General features: G+C 40.9%; 1 protein-coding gene across 27 annotated transcripts in view; it reads right to left on the bottom strand.

Moving 5' to 3' along the window:
* The window catches only part of LOC140486400 (calcium/calmodulin-dependent protein kinase type II subunit delta), a 310372-nt gene that overhangs the window by 84416 nt on the left and 206033 nt on the right, over window positions 1-19923 (bottom strand). For all 27 annotated transcript variants that reach the window (XM_072586248.1, XM_072585963.1, XM_072586856.1 and 24 more), the window contains exon 5: window positions 13905-13970. In XM_072586248.1, coding sequence (XP_072442349.1) covers window positions 13905-13970 — 66 coding nt within the window. The remainder of the gene's footprint in view (window positions 1-13904; window positions 13971-19923) is intronic.

Below are 19923 nucleotides of genomic sequence, written 5' to 3' on the forward strand. Positions count from 1 at the left end.
AACTATTGTAAAGACTGATTCATAGGTTTGCATCAATGACAAAACGAAAAGCAAAAAGTTTTCAGTTACTGGAAATCTGGAAGCTAAAGTAGGAAAACAGAAATATATTCAGCACACCATGCATCAGTAACGTCAATATGCCAGATTTTAATATCCTTCCTTGTGATTAGAAAATATTAAAGATAAACAGGCTTTTTTTTGCATAACAGGAAAACCAAAATAAAGTAAAACAAAACACAGTGAAAGAATTTTGAAATGTCTGGTTAGAGTGTGGGGAGCAATTAAATGGAATAGTGATATTGCTGAGAGATAAACAAAGGAATAACAAGGGACAGAAGAATCTTCCAAGAAACAGAGTATGTACATTATTGGGCCAATGGGGGACGGGTAGGAAGGAAAGTATGAAAAAAATCAGGAAGACAAAGCAATTTCCAAGGCCCCAGAGTCTGGCAGAAGACACAAAGCAGGATGAAACAAACATTGCAGTGTTTTGATAGGTTGGGGAGGTCTACAAAAGCATTCATCAGTTCCCCAACCCCCAGTGCAATAATACATCAGTCCTGAACTGCCCACACCTTCTGTCAAAGAAAATAATGTGAGACACTGTTAAAGTTTGAAGTTGTTAATCTAAAAGCTGAGGGACTGAAAAGCACTGATGAGGAAAATGATTAAAGTTTGCTGAGTTTCCTCAGAGGAATGCAGACATCGAAGTACGGAGACATGAGAATGAGAATGGGATGGAGAACTGTGACAGAACAGAAAAAAAAAATCACTAAAGTGACCATCTAATCAGTTACATGCACTTTCACCAATCATTGTTGATGGCACAGTTTCATGAGCAGTCCATGGCTCACTGAATTTTCTACTCAAAAGGGGTTCTCCCCTTAATAGGATCGTCACTTAAACTGAACAAGGCTGTTTGGTTGTGTGAGATATCTCTTCCAGATATATGGGCGAAGAAACAGCTGGGTTCTTCAGGAGGTAGTGGCATAATGGTATTATTATTGGACTAGGAAACCACACGACAAGGCTCTAGTGACAGGAGTTCAAATCCTGCCATGGCAGATGATAAAATTTGAATTCAATAAAAATCAGGAATTGAAAGATTAGCATAATAGTGAACATGCAATGACTGAGAATTGTTTTAAAACCCATTAAGTCCAGTAATATCCTTCAGGGAAGGAAATCCTTAGTCTGGCCTATTCTGACTCCAGACCCAGTTGATTTTTAACTGCCCGGTTTACAATTATGGATGAGTAATAAATGCTGGCCTAGCCAGGGATGCCAACATCCCATAAGTGAAAAAAAGAATTGGTGCAAGCCGTGTTTGTCAAAAAGTTTTAAAAGCAAAAAAAAAGACAGGATTTTTCCCCTTTCAAGACATTGAGAAAGGGTCCAGAAGGAAAGTAGGAAACTGGTATTTGTAATAAACTACAGACTTATAATAAAACTTGCAAATCTCCAAAACATCATCTACTGCCTAATTCAACATATTGAAATCAGTCTGCTCACCACAGTGACACAAGATGGACCTGATCTCTTCAAGTGGGAAGATAACGAAAGTAGAAGGCAACCGGTTTCTGATCGGAGTAAAGCTCTCGGTAGCATTTTCCAATGAAATTACTAAATCATGTCACAGGATCACGAACTATAATCACCCAGAGTTTTCAGGATTGGAGCTTTTGGAGCAATGGAAGAATGAAGTGCACTTAATGACTTGGATCACCTCTCGAACCAAGCAGCAGCAAAGGTATAGATTTGACTTCGTCCTAACCAAGAAAGAATAACTTTAGAAAGAAAATACTTTCAGAACTGTAAGTAACTGACTTGGACACTTGAGGATGGATTGCAATTTTAAAACTGTTTATCGACAAATTTTATAAAAAGGATGACTTATTGGGAGTCTTTGAATTGTGGTCAATACTTGATGAATTGATTATGATAGACAATCAATCCATGGAAGAATGCAGTGAAGTTTGAGGGATTATATAAAAGGCTAAAGAAGTTCATACTTGAAACTCTCGAGTTTGTGTTGGCATTTAAACTGTTAGATCGCACACAAATTTCACACATGGGCAGACTTTAATTTTGAAAGGTATTCAATTTCATGGTAATGACTCTCTGAACAAATGGCTACTGCTCTAAGAATCATTTTAGGAAGACAATCATTTCCAGCTCCCATTGGAAGACATGGTGGGAATTCTGCCATAATACAGAGAACAAAAGAATCATGATTGCTGGCAAATCAGCCAAACTGTAAGGAAGGAATCCAGAAGGAATAAGGATCAACTCGATTTTGTTTTGCACCTTTTGTTGCATCTAAATGCATTACACACCACAAGAACAGATTTCATTTCCTGAATTCATGCTCAGTAATCAGGAAAAAAATGAGAGCTTTGACACACATCAGTCCATCCAAGGGAGACTTCAGATTCACTATAACAGGGACAGGATAAAAGTTACATGCCAGAAAAACTTTCCTCATACAACAGGGGAATCAGACTGTAATTGCAAATAGAACATAGAACATAGAACAATACAGCACAGAACAGGCCCTTCGGCCCACGATGTTGTGCCGAACTTCTAACCTAGATTAAGCACCCATCCATGTACCTATCCAAATGCCACTTAAAGGTCGCCAATGATTCTGACTCTACCACTCCCACAGGCAGCGCATTCCATGCCCCCACCACTCTCTGGGTAAAGAACCCACCCCTGACATCTCCCCTATACCTTCCACCCTTCACCTTAAATTTATGTCCCCTTGTAACACTCTGTTGTACCCGGGGAAAAAGTTTCTGACTGTCTACTCCATCTATTCCTCTGATCATCTTATAAACCTCTATCAAGTCACCCCTCATCCTTCGCCGTTCCAACGAGAAAAGGCCGAGAACTCTCAACCTATCCTCATACGACCTACTCTCCATTCCAGGCAACATCCTGGTAAATCTTCTCTGCATCCTCTCCAAAGCTTCCACGTCTTTCCTAAAGTGAGGCGACCAGAACTGCACACAGTACTCCAACTGTGGCCTAACCAAAGTCCTGGACAGCTGCAACATCACTTCACGACTCTTGAATTCAATCCCTCTGCTAATGAACGATAATACTCCATAGGCCTTCTTACAAACTCTATCCACCTGAGTGGCAACCTTCAAAGATCTATGTACATAGACCCCAAGATCCCTCTGTTCCTCCACCTGACTAAGAACCCTACCATTAACCCTGTATTCCGCATTCTTATTTGTTCTTCCAAAATGGACAACCTCACACTTGGCAGGGTTGAACTCCATCTGCCACTCCTCAGCCCAGCTCTGCATCATATCTAAGTCCCTCTGCAGCCGACAACAGCCCTCCTCACTGTCCACAACTCCACCTATCTTCGTATCATCTGCAAATTTACTGACCCACCCTTCGACTCCCTCATCTAAGTCATTAATAAAAATTACAAACAAGTTACAAACAATCTCATTACAAGTTACAAGTTACAAACAATCTCATTACAAATAAGTTACAACTCTGAGAACACAGGAGAAGGTACTCATGATGAAGTATCAATGAGCTCTACAGCTCTCAGACAAAGGAGCAGAATTCAAGAGCTCAAGGAATATGTACCATTGCAGAACATGAAAGCATAATCTCAAGTGTACATTACTAGCCCAAAATGGGTTCACAGTTCATTTAAGAGCCAGGGGAAGATCAGAGGGTGACCACGATAGTGGAATATGCAGGCAAATCAATGGGAATTTTTTTTTTAAATGGCTAAATGTTCCAAATAAAGCACAAGAAGTGAAAGCCATAACTTGGCGGTCGGGGATACAAGAGTGGCGAAGTAGAAAACACAGATTCAGTACTGTCACAAAAGGTACATTTTGGAAGAAAAGTTCACATACAGTAGAGGGGATTTCTAACAGACATCTGAAAGAAAGATTACAGAGAGATCTCATTGTGAAGCGAGTCTGCTGCTGGACAAGGCAAATGGGCAGCCTGAATAATGGAGAGCTTTCTTGGGCATGATATAAAAGCAGAAAATACCATGATCAGAAGATGTTTATTGCTACTAACTGAATGGGAGGTAGAGTGATAAAGGCAGCTAACCTACAGAGTTACAGATCTGAAAAGAATTTGGAGTACATTAAGTAGTTGATGATTGAGGTCAACCGACTTTGTCACATAGATGGATCTGTCTGGAAGAAAACCTCAGTCCGATACTGATGTATCGGCTCTGGTTTCTGCACTCAAACCCCTGGACAAGAACTCAAAAGTACAGCACAGGAACAGGCTCTTTGGGCCATCATATCTGTGCTGACTATGATGCCATTCTAAATTTATCCCTGCACACGTCGTTCTGATTCAGAGGCAAAGCTGTGACTATCTCACCTGATTCTTTTGCATAGATAACTAATAATCTAAACACTACGGTTTTAATCCATGTTAAGACATCATCACCCAGAATCGGTTTCATATTCTCTGTCAGATGTTTGTCTGCATTCAGCACTGCTATCACAATCTGTGCATCTTTTCTGATGACTGATGTCCAGAAGATATATTTTGGGAGGGAACATGCAGGTCGTGTTCTTTCCATAGGCGTGCTGTCATGCACACAGGCACCCTCCCCACACACACAACCATGCGCGCACAGTATCACACATGCACACAAACACAAACAAACACTCCCTCCCACACAGACAGACACACACTCTCTCCATCACATACATACACACAAGTCTATGGGGTGAATTTGCATTTGCAGAAATGTATTTTAAATACATTCTATTGTGTTCAAAAAGCACATAATCTGTAGGCAATCAATATTTTTTCTAATCTGTGTGACATTTTACAAATTTCCACGATGGAAATAAAACCCATCTGACTCAAGATTGGAATACATACAGACTCTAAACTCACATCCTTAATGCATTGTCTGAACTGAGATGGGACTTCTTTTTATAAAACCTTAAGTTATTCCAGGAATGTGACTCGAAAGATAACCTGAAATTTACATATTAATGAATCAAAACCCTCAATCCACTCTAAAAGATCAAAGACTTGAAAGCCATCTACGTTTGTTCAATACATCGCATCAGTTGTATGACACTAATGATCATTTGCTATAAATTCTATGTCCTATGATCCTACTCCACTAGCTACCTGATGAAGGAGCAGCACTCAAAGCTAGTGCTTCCAATTAAACCTGTTGGACTATAACCTGGTGTTGTGTGATTTTTAACTTTGTCAATCCCAGTCCAACACTGGCTCCTTCTCATCATTACAACAATCAGAACAGTTTACTGCTGGTGTGAATGTAAACTATGCCTTCAAAATTAAAAATCCTGTATAACTAGTAGAGAAAGCAGTACCACATCTGCACAGTTCTTACCAACTTTTCCAATGTAAAATCTAACATGAATATCCGTGACAGAAACTCCCTGCATTGTCACCCTATAAACTTTCCTTTCAAAGCACCACCACGCATGGACGTTTAACTATTCTTTGCCAAACTTACACTGACTGCATTCAATATGATCATTTATAACTCTAATATCAGAGTAAGGAACAGTATAGAGCACAAAACTGAGCTGGAACTAAGTCTTACTTTGATCTTACTATTTAGAGTCAAAGAAATGTACAGCATGGAAACAGACCCTTCGATCCAACCCGTTCATGTCGACCAGATATCCCAACTCAATCTAGTCCCATCTGCCAGCACCCGGCCCATATCCCTCCAAACCCTTCCTATTCATATACCCATCCAAATGCCTTTTAAATGTTGCAATTGTACCAGCCTCCACCACTTCCTCTGGCAACTCATTCCATAAACCTACTGTGTGTGAAACAGTTGCCCCTTAGGTCTCTTTTATATCTTTCCCCTCTCACCTTAAACCTATGCCATTTAGTTCTGGACTCACCAACCCTAAGGAAAAGACTTTGTCTAATTATCCTATCCATGGCTCTCATGATTTTGTAAACCTCGATAAAAGCACCCCCCCCCCCAGCCTCCAACACTCCAAGGAAAACAGTCCCAGCCTATTCAACCTCTCCCTATAGCTCAAATCCTCCAACCCTGGGAACACCCTTGTAAATCTTTTCTCAACCCTTTCAAGTTTCACAACATTTTTCCGAGAGGAAGGAGACCAGAATTGCACGCGATATTCCAAAAACGGCCTAAACAATATCCTGTACAGCTGCAACATGACCTCCCAACTCCTGTACTCAATACTCTGACCAATAAAGGAAAGCATACCAAGTGCCTTATTCACTATCCTATCTACCTGCGACTCCACTTTCAAGGAACTATGAACCTGCACTCCAAGATCTCTTTGTACAGCAACACTCCCTAGGACCTTACCATTAAGTCTAAGATTTGCTTTCCCAAAATGCAGCACCTCACATTTATCTGAATTAAACTCCATCTGCCACTTCTCAGCCCATTGGCCCATCTGACCAAAATCCTATTGTAATCTGAGGTAACCCTCTTCGCTGTCCACTACACCTCCAATTTTGGTGTCATCTGCAAGCTTACTAACTATACCTCTTATGCTCGCATCCAAATCATTGATATAAATGACAAAAAGTAGAGGACCCAGCAACAATCCTTGTGGCACTCCACTGGTCACAGGGCTCCAGTCTGAGGCTCCACCCTCTGTCTTCTACCTTTGAGCCAGTTCTGTATCCAAATGGCTAGTTCTCCCTGTATTCCATGAGATCTAACCTTGCTAACCAGTCTCCCATGGAGAACCTAGTCAAACGCCTTACTAAAGTCCATATAAATCACATCTACCGCTCTGCCCTCATCAATCCTCTTTGTTACTTCCTCAAAAAACTCAATCAAGTTTGTGAGACATGATTTCCCATGCACCAAGCCATGTTGACTATCCCGAATCAGTCCTTGCCTTTCCAAATACACGTACATCCTGTTCCTCAGGATTCCTTCCAACAACTTGCCCACCAACTACATCAGGTTCTCTGGTCTGTAGTTCCCTGGCTTGTCTTTACCACCCTTCTTAAACAGTGGCACCATGTTAGCCAACCTCCAGTCTTCCAGCATCTCATCTGTGACTATCGATGATAAAAGTAAGTTAACAAGAGTCCCAGCAATCACATCTCTAGCTTTCCAGAGAGTTCTAGGGTACACCTGATCAGGTCCTGGGAATTTATCCACCTTTATGCATTTCAAGACATCCAGCACTACATCCAGCACTTCCTCTTCGGTAATATGGACATTTTTCAAGGTGTCACCGTCTATCTCTTCCATATCCTTTTCCACAGTAAATACTGATGCAAAATACCAGTTTAGTATCTGCCCCATTTTCTGCGGCTCCCCATAAAGGCTGCCTTGCTGATCTTTGAGGGGCCCTAGTTTCTCCCTAGTTACTCTTTTGTCCTTAATGTATTTGTAAAACCTCTTTGGATTCTCCTGAATTCTATTTACCAAAGCTATCTCATATCCCCTTTTTGCCCTCCTGATTTCCCTCTTAAGTATAATTCTACTGCCTTTATACTCCTAGGAATCACTCGATCTATCCTGTCTATACCTGATACCTTAACCAAACCCTCAATTTCTTTAGTCATCCAGCATTCCCTACACCTACCAGCCTTTCCTTTCACCCTGACAGGAATATGTTTTCTCCGGATTCCCGTTATCTCATTTCTGAAGACTTCCCATTTTCTAGCCGTTCCTTTACCTGCGAAAATCTGCCCCTGATCAGCTTTTGAAAGTTCTTGACTAATACCGTCAAAATTGGGCTTTCTCCAATTTAGGACTTCAACTTTTAGATCTGGTCTATCCTTTTCCATTACTATTTTAAAACTAATAGAATTATGGCCGCTGGCCCCAAAGTGCTCCCACACTGACACTTCAGTCACCTGCCCTGCCTTATTTCCCAAGAGTAGGTCAAGTTTTACACCTTCTCTACTAGGTACATCGACATACTGAATCAAAACTTTTCTTGTACACACGTTACAAATTCCTCTCCATCTAAACCCTTCACACTATGGCAGTCCCCTATTATTCTTACAATAGCTGAGATCTCCTTACAAGTTTGTAGTGGAGGTGGGGGGGGGGGTCTATAATACAATCCCAATAAGATGATCATCCCTTTCTTATTTCTCAGTTCCACTTAAATAACTTCCCTGGATGTATTTTTGGGAATATCCTCCCTCAGCACAGCTGTAATGCCATCCCTTATCAAAAGTGCCTTTCCCTCTCCTCTCTCGCCTCCTTTCCTTGATTAGATTAGATTACTTACAGTGTGGAAACAGGCCCTTCGGCCCAACAAGTCCACACCGACCCGCCGAAGCGCAACCCACCCCTTACCTAACACTACGGGCAATTTAGCATGGCCAATTCACCTGACCTGCACATCTTAAGATGTGGGAGGAAACCGGAGCACCCGGAGGAAACCCACGCAGACACAGGGAGAATGTGCAAACTCCACACAGAGAGTCGCCTGAGGCGGGAATTGAACCCGGGTCTCTGGCGCTGTGAGGCAGCAGTGCTAACCACTGTGCCACCGTGCCGCCCACTAATTCCTGTAGTATTTCTATCCTGGAACATTAAGCTGCCAGTCCTGCCCATCCCTGAGCCATGTTTCTGTAATTGCTATGATATCCCGGTTCCATGTTCCTAACCATGCCCTGAGTTGATCTGCCTTCCCTGTTAGGCCCCTTCCATTGAAATAAATAGTTTAATTTATTAGACCTACCTTGTCCCTGCCTGCCCTGACTGTTTGACTCTCTTCTATTCTTAACTGTACCAGTCTCAGATTGATGTCTTTCCATACTATCTGCCTGGGTTCCCCCCCCCGCCCCTTACTAGTTTAAATCTGAGCAGCTCTAGCAAATCTCCCTGCTAGTATGATAGTTCCCTGCCAGTATGTTAGTTCCCTTCCAATTTAGGTGCAATCTGTTCTTCTTATGATCCAAAAATATGAATCCTTCTCCCATACACCAGCTCCTCAGCCATGCATTCATCTGCTCTATCCTCCTAATCTTGCCCTCACTAGCTTGTAGCACCAGGAGTGATCCAGATATTACTACTCTCAACGACCTCCATTTTAAATTCCTACCTAACTCTCTGTAATCTCTCTTCAGAATCTCAACCTTTTCCCTTCCTATGTCATTGGTTCCAATGTGGACAATGACCTCTTGCTGGCCCCTCTTCCCATTGAGAATATTCTGCACCTTCTCAAGGTTTCCCATGGGAGACTGGTTAGCAAGGTTAGATCTCATGGAATACAGGGAGAACTAGCCATTTGGGATACAGAACTGGCTCAAAAGGTAAAAGACAGAGGGTGGTGGTGGAGGGTTGTTTTTCAGACTGGAGGCCTGTGACCAGTGGAGTGCCACAAGGATCGGTGCTGGGCCCTCTACTTTTTGTCATTTACATAAATGATTTGGATGCGAGCATAAGAGATACAGTTAGTAAGTGTGCAGATGACATCAAAATTGGAGGTGTAGTGGACAGCGAAGAGGGTTACCTCAGATTACAACAGGACCTGGACCAGATGGACCAATGGGCTGAGAAGTGGCAGATGGAGTTTAATTGAGATAAATGCGAGGTGCTGCATTTTGGGAAAGCAAATCTTAGCAGGACTTATGCACTTAATGGTAATGTCCTAGGGAGTGTTGCTGAACAAAGAGACCTTGGAGTGCAGGTTCATGGCTCCTTGAAAGCGGAGTCGCAGATAGATAGGATAGTGAAGAAGGTGTTATGTATGCTTTCCTTTATTGGTCAGAGTATTGAGTACAGGAGTTGGGAGGTCATGTTGTGGCTGTACAGGACATTAGTTAGGCCACTGTTGGAATATTGCGTGCAATTTTGGTCTCCTTCCTATCGGAAAGATGTTGTGAAACTTGAAAGGGTTCAGAAAAGATTTACAAGGATGTTGCCAGGGTTGGAGGATTTGAACTATAGGGAGAGGCTGAACAGGCTGGGGCTGTTTTCCCTGGAGCGTCGGAGGTTGAGGGGTGACCTTATAGAGGTTTACAAAATTGAGGGGCATGGATAGGATAAATAGACAAAGTCTTTTTCCTGGGGTCGGGGAGTCCAGAACTAGAGGGCATAGGTTTAGAGTGAGAGGGGAAAGATATAAAAGAGACCTAAGGGGCAACTTTTTCACACAGAGGGTGGTACGTGTATGGAATGAGCTGCCAGAGGATGTGGTGGAGGCTGGTACAATTGCAACATTTAAGAGGCATTTGGATGGGTATATGAATAGGAAGGGTTTGGAGGTATATGGGCCGGGTGCTGGTAGGTGGGACTAGACTGGGTTGGGATATCTGGTTGGCATGAACGGGTTGGACCGAAGGGTCTGTTTCCATGCTGTACATCTCTATGACCACATCCCTGATCCTGACACCAGGGAAGCAACACACCATTCTAATTTTTCGCTGCTGGCCACAGAAACGTCTGTCTGTACCCCGGAGTAGAGTGTCCCATAACACAATTAATTTCTTGGAACTCAACGTACCCCTCATTGCATTAGAGCCAGTCTCAATACCAGAAACTTGCCTTTCGTGCTACATTCCCCTGGGAATCAATCACCCCCTATATTTTCTAAAACAGCATGCTTGTTTGAAATGGAGACTTTTAGTCCTTGAAAACTAATTGATCTGAAGACTACATTTGATGTTAACTCCTGGTATGTAACTCCACACGTGGCTTACTATTAGAATACTCAGAGAAATCTTCAAGCTGGAAATGTTGACATGGGTTTCCCCAGTTTGGATGATGGCATTTTCATTAATATGTAAAGGTTAACAAAAAGTGGCACAAACTCAATTCAATAAACTAGTTCTAAGCTTAAAGAACAAATGATGAATGTCCCCTCTAAATGGATATTTAGAAGTTAGATATTTAGAAAGAGGATTAAAAGAAATGGAAGATGAATCCTACATGACGAAGTTATGCCCTCCTGGACTGAATTACAACAAATTTCATTATTCATTATCTATAATTTCAATATAAACTATAAAACTAAAAGGCACAAATTCTAGAATATATAAACAGCAGGAATGCAATATGTTGACGTTCTCAAGAAAGTTGAAGTAGTTTCCATTTCTGAAATGTTTGCCATAACTTATCAAAAAGGTAAAAATTTTTGAAGATTTGATTTCCAATGTTTACTCATCTCATGTTAATACAACCACAGATTCAATGTAAAAATTGGGGACGCGAGTTAGAACATTAGCAAATGGATGCTATCATGTGGGCAAGGGAGACCTTACATATTAACTGATGGTGTCAAAAATATTAAATGAGATTAAATGGATTCAAAAATGAGGCTGCACAATATTGTCTACCATTTATGGTTATTTTAAAATTGTTGATATTATGCCAATATAACATATCCCCATGTGTGGGAGCGTGGGGCGTGAGTGAGAGAGCGCGAGCACGCGAGAGAGAGAGAGCGAGAGAGCAAGCGAGCGAGCGTGTGAAGGAGAAAGCAAGTGCAAGAGAGTGAGAGAGCGCGCATGAGGGAGTGAGTGCATGAGATAATGTCTGTGTGAGTGTGTATGTGCACGTGTATGGAGTGCAGTCTGAAATGAAAGCAGGGATGAGGATGGAGAAGGCAGCAAGCAAAGGGGGAAGAGTGGAGGAGGTGAGTGAGAACAAGGAGCAATTGTGAGGGTGAGAGTGAGAGTGAGAGCGGCAAGTGGGCAAGAGGGAATGGAAACAAGCTGGAGCAGGGACAGGGGAGTTGGGATCAGTGAGCTGGAGCAGACAGGGAGAGTGGGAGTCAATGAGGAACTGTAGAACAGGGAGGCCAGTGGAAGCAGGGTCTATGGTGAGAGAGCACATTGAGGGGAGAGCGCGAATGAGGGGGAACAAGAGGAGAGAGAGAGTGGGAGGGGGAACATGAGGAGGGAGAGAGAGCGAGGGGGGAACAGCAGAAGGGGAGAGAGCGAGGGGGGTAACTGGAGTGGGGGGGTGGGGGGGAAGAGACAAAGAGTGTGACGGAGAACAGGAGATGCAGCAGGACAGAGGGGAGTGAATGTCAGTAAGAAGGAGTGGGAGAGGAGGGAGTGGGTGAGAGTCACAGGGAGCAGTGATCTGTGTGTGGGTGGGGAGACAGAGACTCACAAACACAGACAGACAGGCAAGGAGAAATACACAGGCTAAATGCAAATAGCTTCTTTTCCCGTTTGTGTATGCGTTATATTAAGGCCACACTGGATGCTGCATCACTTGAGGGTACTTCAAGATGGGTTCAGCCCAACTACTCAGATTGGCCCCAGATCTTCTCACCAATTCAGAGGTGATCTAGACTTCGTCCCTCTCTTGGCTTCCTAAACTTTTATTGGTTAGCTGTCTAACTTGCCCCCTTTAATGGTCATCTTTATTAATCATACATTTGTTTAAAAAAAAAAATCAATTTATTGCATTGACTTATTTTTGGCTTAACATTTTGGAAAAATGCATTCTTTACACCTCACCTTTCACGTTGAAGTTCATACTTGATGTTGCACCAAGACTCACCGTCCTACCCTCTTGAGTGAGAAAAGACTGAAATGTGGCACCTCACCCAAAGAGGCTGATCAACCCTAACCTGGAATGCTAACTTGAACCTGCTTTCCCCCTATTGATTGCTGAATTTTGGGAGCAAATTGCAATCATTAAAAAAATATGTTTCTGCAATCACTTAAACTTGTTTTAAAACCATGCTGCTAGCAGATGATCCTATCCATAAGATCAGGTACGGCCCCTAAACACTTGGGATTTTCTACAAATTATTTGTGAGCTACTGAGGAGGCTTGAAATTTTAAAAATGGTGCTTTGATGGCAAGGATTTCAAAAAACACTTAAATATTTAGGATGTATTTTTTCAAGATAATAAGTTTAACTGATTACTGTACATGAATGTAACGAGAACCTAGCTTAGCATATCGTTTAAAGCTCATTTGTAGTAAGTTAAAATTAGGTTACTTACAGATGGTGTGCTGACAACTATGATTAAACTGCTGATTTTTTGTGACACAGCTATTTTCAGCTGCCTTAATCAAACTGCTTCCAGTTACCATGGTTAATCTTATCTAAAAATATTTTTAAACCAATTATTTTGAAAATGTATTCAAAACAATGCATGATTCTATTGGTACACAGCAGATTTTGCATTCAGTAACATGCAAAATGTTTTGAATGGAAAGTTAGGTGGGGTGAAACCTTTATCAAGATGGATACAATTCGCATTCAGATCATTAAATGTGATCAAAGCAGAAAATCTACCCTATATCAACAGAACATTTCAGAAAACATCACTCAAGAACATTATGCATTTACATTAATTGTTCGACCAGAGTTTATTTACCATCCCATTTTTAAATGCACTTTTGTTTTTCGCCAACTATCAATTTCATGTGCAACATTATATATTAGTAAATCATTTAGTTTACCACAATTTTTATAGCTTTTAATTTTCTACTAGGTGTGAATATTTAAAAATTGTTTTTGTTATTATTGTTTCTGATTTCTGAAATAAAAATTCAAAACCCAAACACATACAAAATCAGCATCATTTCTAAATGTGCTTTGGCTTCCCTGTCACCGCTTTAAAAAAAATTCAGAAATGGAAAGTATTCAACTTTTTTTCAAAAAACACAGGCATATGTACCACAAAACCTGGAGAACTAGATTGTTTCTACCTTAGAAAAAGCCAATAAATTGGTGCTATGTCATAGCAACAATGTTTAACAGCATTTACATACAACGATGCTCTATTAAAGAGTAATAAAAGTTTTTGTTGTGTTAAATTTGACTTCAACAGGATTGATCACTGGTCACTGAAGAGAAAGATTCACACGTAACTAAGTAGATATCGTGTCAAAACCTGGGCCAAGAAACTCCTCTGAGCAAATCTAAGGAATTTCCAGGCTGGTTACTCTCACAATAAAATGGAAACACTTACCTGGCATCTGCTTCACTATAGTATTCTCTGGCCACAATATCTTCAAATAATTCTCCTCCAGTCACTCTAATAAGACAACAAACATTGCATACAACTGATCAGTATTGCTTCCAAAAGAGGAAAACAAAACTGTTCGGCTTACATCAGCTTACTCTGTCTATTAAGCAATAAAATAAACAGGCATTCTTCTTAAAACATTTCTCTGTAGTTTATCATTCAAAGGGTATAAGGATAAAGATATTCGACCAAAAACTCCATTGTATATTCATTTGAGATCTTTTGTGTGTAATAAACATGGTCAAAATGTTTTATGTTTAATCAAGCATTGCTTTAGTAAAATACAACTGGTATCAGATATGAAATTGTTATTGTGAGTATTTATTGACTTCTATGCAGTTTTACACCGTATAACATAACTGTGGCTCAACTAATAGCAAAAGTAAAAATTGCTGATGAAACTCAGTTGGTCTGGCACTATCTGTGGGAAGAAAGTAGAATTATCAGTGACTTTGGTGAACATAGTTATGTTGAACAGTTACCGGACTATAAATATTAACTCTGCTTTCTTACCACAACTGTTGTGAGGCCTGCTGGATTTTGCCAGCAATTTTAGCTTTTGATTCAGATCTCCAGCATCTGCGGATCTTTGTTTGATTTTGACTCAATTAATCGATTGAACTAGAGGGTGTGGTTCTCATCTAAGTTGCATAGCTTAATGGAATACAGTGGCTGTTGTGAACATTCCCCAAACAATAAAGGATATTTGTGTCAATATCATGAGAGGAGAGGGAGAGGAATACCAGAACATAAAATGTTGTCAATGACTAGCTGCTATAAATTTCTTTATGAGATTAAGAATGCTATGTACCGGAACAAACTCATCACTCAAAGTAACTATAATTGGAAGTGTTTTGCTTATCCTTTCTAGATTGTTAAGGACAGAAAATTCTTCATGAATGTTATGGGAATTAACATTTAACAATCATTATACATGCTTGGATAAGTTGCATTGACAATTTACTTGACTTCTAAGTGGGTGAGCTAGTTTTATTGCAGAAGTAAAAGCTGCCTAGAATAGATACACAGTCTGTGTAAGATTCATTTGCAGTTTACAAAACAAGTAGTCTGAACAAGGAGGAGTAAGTATAATTAGACAAAAACTCAGGAAAATCATTAAGAAGGTTTAATAGAGAATTGGAATGATGATATCAAGGTGATGGTGTGACATGGTTGACAGGCTATTGCTTACACAATTCTTGGAATGGTTTGCTGATGTAAGGTGAACCATTGTCCAACACCACCACTGTCGAGGAACCAAAAAGACTAAATATGATGCCAGCAATTCTGGCAGCTGCTGCTGCATTTAATTCATCCCTAAGCTACTGAAAAATTGGAAATTTGGAGTGCCGGTCAGTCACGAGCAGATTCTAACAGATATTTAAAATAAACCTGTTCAGATGTGTTATAACACACTTATGAAGTAGATAGGACTTGAAACTGGGCTGTCTGGCTCAGAGGTAGGGACATTACCAGAAGTGGACAACTAGGAGATTGTATGCTATGTGGTTGTTCAGTGATTAGCTTGGTGTTCCTGGTTCATACTGCAAACATTTTAAGTACTAAGTTGACATCCTTGCTGAGGCTGGGCTAACGTGAAAATTCATCTTGCCGCCTTTATTCTGATATGTTTCTGATGGAGCTGATCAGGTACATCAGGCTGAAGTGTTGTCTGCAGGAGTGTTTGGTGTCCTTTGAAGAGTACTCCACTGGACAAATCCATCTCATCTTGTTCTCCCATCCACTGGATAGTCTTGGGCCAACCATCTTTAATGATCTACCATAGTGCTTGGGATATGGGGTCTTGAGAAGCTGCTCTCTGGAGTTCCTCTCTTTTGTTTTGACTGAAGCACATGGAGTAGGTATCCTTCGAGCTTGACTTCATTTACGGGACATTGAATGTTTTGCCTCACAATATCCCAAAATGGGCAACCTACTTTGAGTGCCTGATAGGAATCTTGATGAGTAACCTCTGGGGGGTCAAGGAAGGCATACTTGTAAGAGATTTTCTCCAGTTTCTGATCTGTCTCAACTATGAACTCTATCCCAAATAAGCTGGTGTGAAAACTGGACAGCAAAGGTGACAGTTTCTCATTCCAAATGGGACTAATTCCTTTTTTCTAGTGACTGACCCTTTAAACTAAATCTAACCAGCTTAGGCCACATCCACTTCTAATGCTGTTGCCTTCTGAGGTCACAGTGCTGATAACAAAATATTCTGACATCTCTTGCTTCAACATAATGAGCGTATGTTGCTGACCATCCTGCTACTGGATTATTTTTTTAAACAAACTTTCTTCAGCAATTCACTTACAGAAAATGCCAACTTCAATGGGACAAGAAATGGAGCTGGGCCAGATAGACTGAAATAGTAGAATGGTGGGAAAAGCAGTTAGAGTAGTTATGACTAGATTAGATTAGATTACTTACAGTGTGGAAACAAACCCTTCGGCCCAACAAGTCCACACCAACCTGCCGAAGCATAACGCACCCAGACCCATTCGCCTAACACTACAGGTAATTTAGCATGGCCAATTCACCTAACCTGCACATTTTTGGACTGTGGGAGGAAACCCACGCAGACACGGGGGGAATGTGCAAACTCTACACAAACAGTCGCCTGAGGCAGGAATTGAACCCGGGTCTCTGGCGCTGTGAGGCAGCAGTGCTAACCACTGTGACACCATGCCACCCACCTGGTTTGGGCACATTTCCTTGAATTCTGAGTTCACTGGATAATGGAGACTGACAATAAGTTAAAGAAGAAGTAATGTGTTCATGATAGGTGTCAAGACAAATTGCAATGGAGAATCATACTGCATACAGAGGGAGGTGAAAAAGCAAAATCAGAGAAAAAGAGGATAGATAATGAAAAAAGAATTAACAGCGAAATCCCCAAATCCTCTCCAGGTACATAAATAGTAATTGTGATAAAAGGACAAAAAGTGCCCATTTGTAATGGCAATAGGGATTCACACATGAAGGCAGGAGACATGTCAGAAATGTGGAATGAATACTTTGTATCTTTACTTATAAGGCGGCTCCTTTCAGGAATGGAGACAAAGGAAACATAACCATTAGAACGGTTTAAAATTATAAAGAAAAACACTGAATAAGTTGCCAGTATTTAAAATTGACAAGGCATCACGGCTGGATGAGACACATCCAAGTACCTATATATTCTAGGAAGAGTAACTTGTAGATGCACTGATCAAATCTCAATCTTTTCTGGACTGAAGACTGGCAACAGAGGGCTTGAGAATTGCAAGAATTATGTCCTTGTTTAAAAACAGTTGTATAGATAAGCCCAGTAATTACAGACCAGTCCGCTTATGTTCAGACGTGAGGAAACTTCTCAAAATAATTCTTCTTGTGATAGAAGCAATCATCATACAAAACCATGCCTAAATAACCTGCAGCAGTTTTAATTAGAGGCACCAAAGACTGAGGAGTGCAATGTTGTTGATGTGGTGTCCATGTACTTCTCATATGCATTGGACATTACATGAGATCTCTCTGAGGAAGCTTACAGTGTATGGGATAAAATGTACAGGAGCCACATGGAATCAAAATTGGCGGAGAGATCAGAAACAGCAACTAAGAGTGAAATGGTTATTTTTTAGGCTTGAGGCAAGATTGCAGTGGAGCTCCCCTTAGAAGACTGTTGGGAGTTTTGTCTTTTCCGACATATAAATAATTGCGATCTTGATGTGCATAGGACAATCTCAAAGATGGCAGACGATGTAAAACTTGGGCGTTTTGTAAACAGTGAGGAGGGCAATGTGAAACTCATTGCAGAGAAGTGTGAGATGTGATGCATTCCAGAGACTGTGTAAAATGAAGCACTCTATTCTATAAGCTGTGGGCAGGAGCAGAGGCCTGGGGATATAGATTGAGAAATCATTACAAATAGCAGGACAGGGAGACACTGTTAATAAAGCACATGTTACTCTAGGCTTTATAAATATGGGTGGAGACCAGGGAGATTATATTAAATGTATATGGAATGATCAGCTGGAGTATTGTGTAAAGTTCTGGATGCCACACTTTAAGAAGAATGTGGATACACTAGAGAACATTCAGAAGAGTTTTACAAAAATGGTTCCAGGGATGTGTCAGTTGAAGATGGATGGGAGAAGGCTTATAAGTTTTCAAAATGAGGAGGAGTCTGGACAGAGTGGATAGGGAGGAACGGTCTACTCTGGTAAGAGGATTGAGAACTAGAGGCGACAGATATAAAGTATGTTGCAAAAAGAAACAAGCACAAAGTGAGAAAACACTTTTTCACACAGACAAGTAGTCAGGATCTGGAATGCACTACCTGGAAATAAGGTGGAATCAGGTTAAATTGAGGCATTCAAAAGGGCAATGGATGATTATTTAAATAGAAATAATATACAGGATGAAGGGAAAATGCAGACAATTGACATTAAGCCAAAATTCTCAGAAAACTGGGGCACTTTCAAATAGTATCCTTCTGCACCATAACAACATTGAGACTCTTCTTAAATCTGGTAGCAATTGAATTCTTAACATATGGTTTAACATTGCAACCACTAAATTATATCTTATGTTTGCATTACATCTAGTTACGTCTTCTGAAAATATACAATTTATTTCTACAGCAGGCTGATTGCTAACTTTGCACCTTTTTACAAATAAAGTGTAGAATTGTGTTCCTGTGTAAATTCCCAGCTTGGTCAAATCGGTCAAAGTACATTCTCTGGAGGTCTTTTACCAATCAAATGGGTGCAGACCAGTTTTGAATGCTGTGATATCGTGACTGACTCAGCACATGGGTGCTGACCATTCTGAATTGGCAACAAGCTGGGACTCTGCTTCTTCTGGTCCTGATGCATTCACTATGTGGTATATTTAAGTGGACCATTTTACTCACTGTACCTGCATTCAGTACAACCATAAGACCATAAGGTAGATCAGAACTGGCCCATTTGGTCCATCAAGTCTACTCTGGCATTTAATCATGGCTGACCTGTTTCTCAATCTCCTTTGATCACATCACCAATCAAGAACCTATCTATGTCTTAAATACACTCAATGATTTGGCCTCCACAGCTTTTTGCGGCAATGAGTACTACAGATTCACTACACTTTCCTGAAGAAATTCCTCCTCAACTTAGTTCTAAAGGGTCATCCCTTCATTGAGGCAATGCCCTTGTCTCTCCTATTAGTGGAAACATTTTCTCCATGTTCATTCCATCCAGGTCTCTCAATATTCTGTAAGAGCCAGGAGATCCCCATCATCCTTCTAAACTCCACTACATACAGGTCCTCGACCACTCATCATATGACAAGCCCCTCATCTCTGGGATCATTCTTGTAAACTCTTCTGGACATCATCCAATGCCAGCACATCCTTCTTTAGATATTGGACCCAAAACAGCTTTCAATATTTCAAATGAGGTCTGACCAGAGTTTTGTACAGCCTCAGCTGCACATTTCTGTACTTACATTCCAGCCCTCCTGAAATGCATGTTAACATTGTGTTTGCCTTCCTAATTACCAACTGAGATTGCACATTACCCCTAAGAGAATTAGTGAGTTTTGAGAATCTCCAATATCAGGGTTCTCAGCAGAGGCAGTAATGCAGAGACTTGAGCAAACAGCTCTGCCAACCATCCAAACTCTGGGTCCGCTGCGTGGATGACACCTTTGTCATCACTTAATGAAACAAGTTATAGGAAACCTTCAAGACCATCAATAACACCCTTACTGGCATAAAATTCACTAAAGATGAGGAAAACAACAACAAACTGCCATTCCTAGATGTTACATTAGAGCGAACAGCCAATGGGGAACTTCAAACCAGCATCTACAGGAAAACAACACATACAGACCAAATATTGAACTACAGAAGCAATCATCCCAACACCCACAAACAAAGCTGCATCAGAACATTATATCAATGATCCAACACACACTGCAGCACAGAGGAACTATG

This window comes from Chiloscyllium punctatum, chromosome 1, assembly GCF_047496795.1.
Source record: "Chiloscyllium punctatum isolate Juve2018m chromosome 1, sChiPun1.3, whole genome shotgun sequence".
NCBI lineage: Eukaryota > Metazoa > Chordata > Chondrichthyes > Orectolobiformes > Hemiscylliidae > Chiloscyllium > Chiloscyllium punctatum.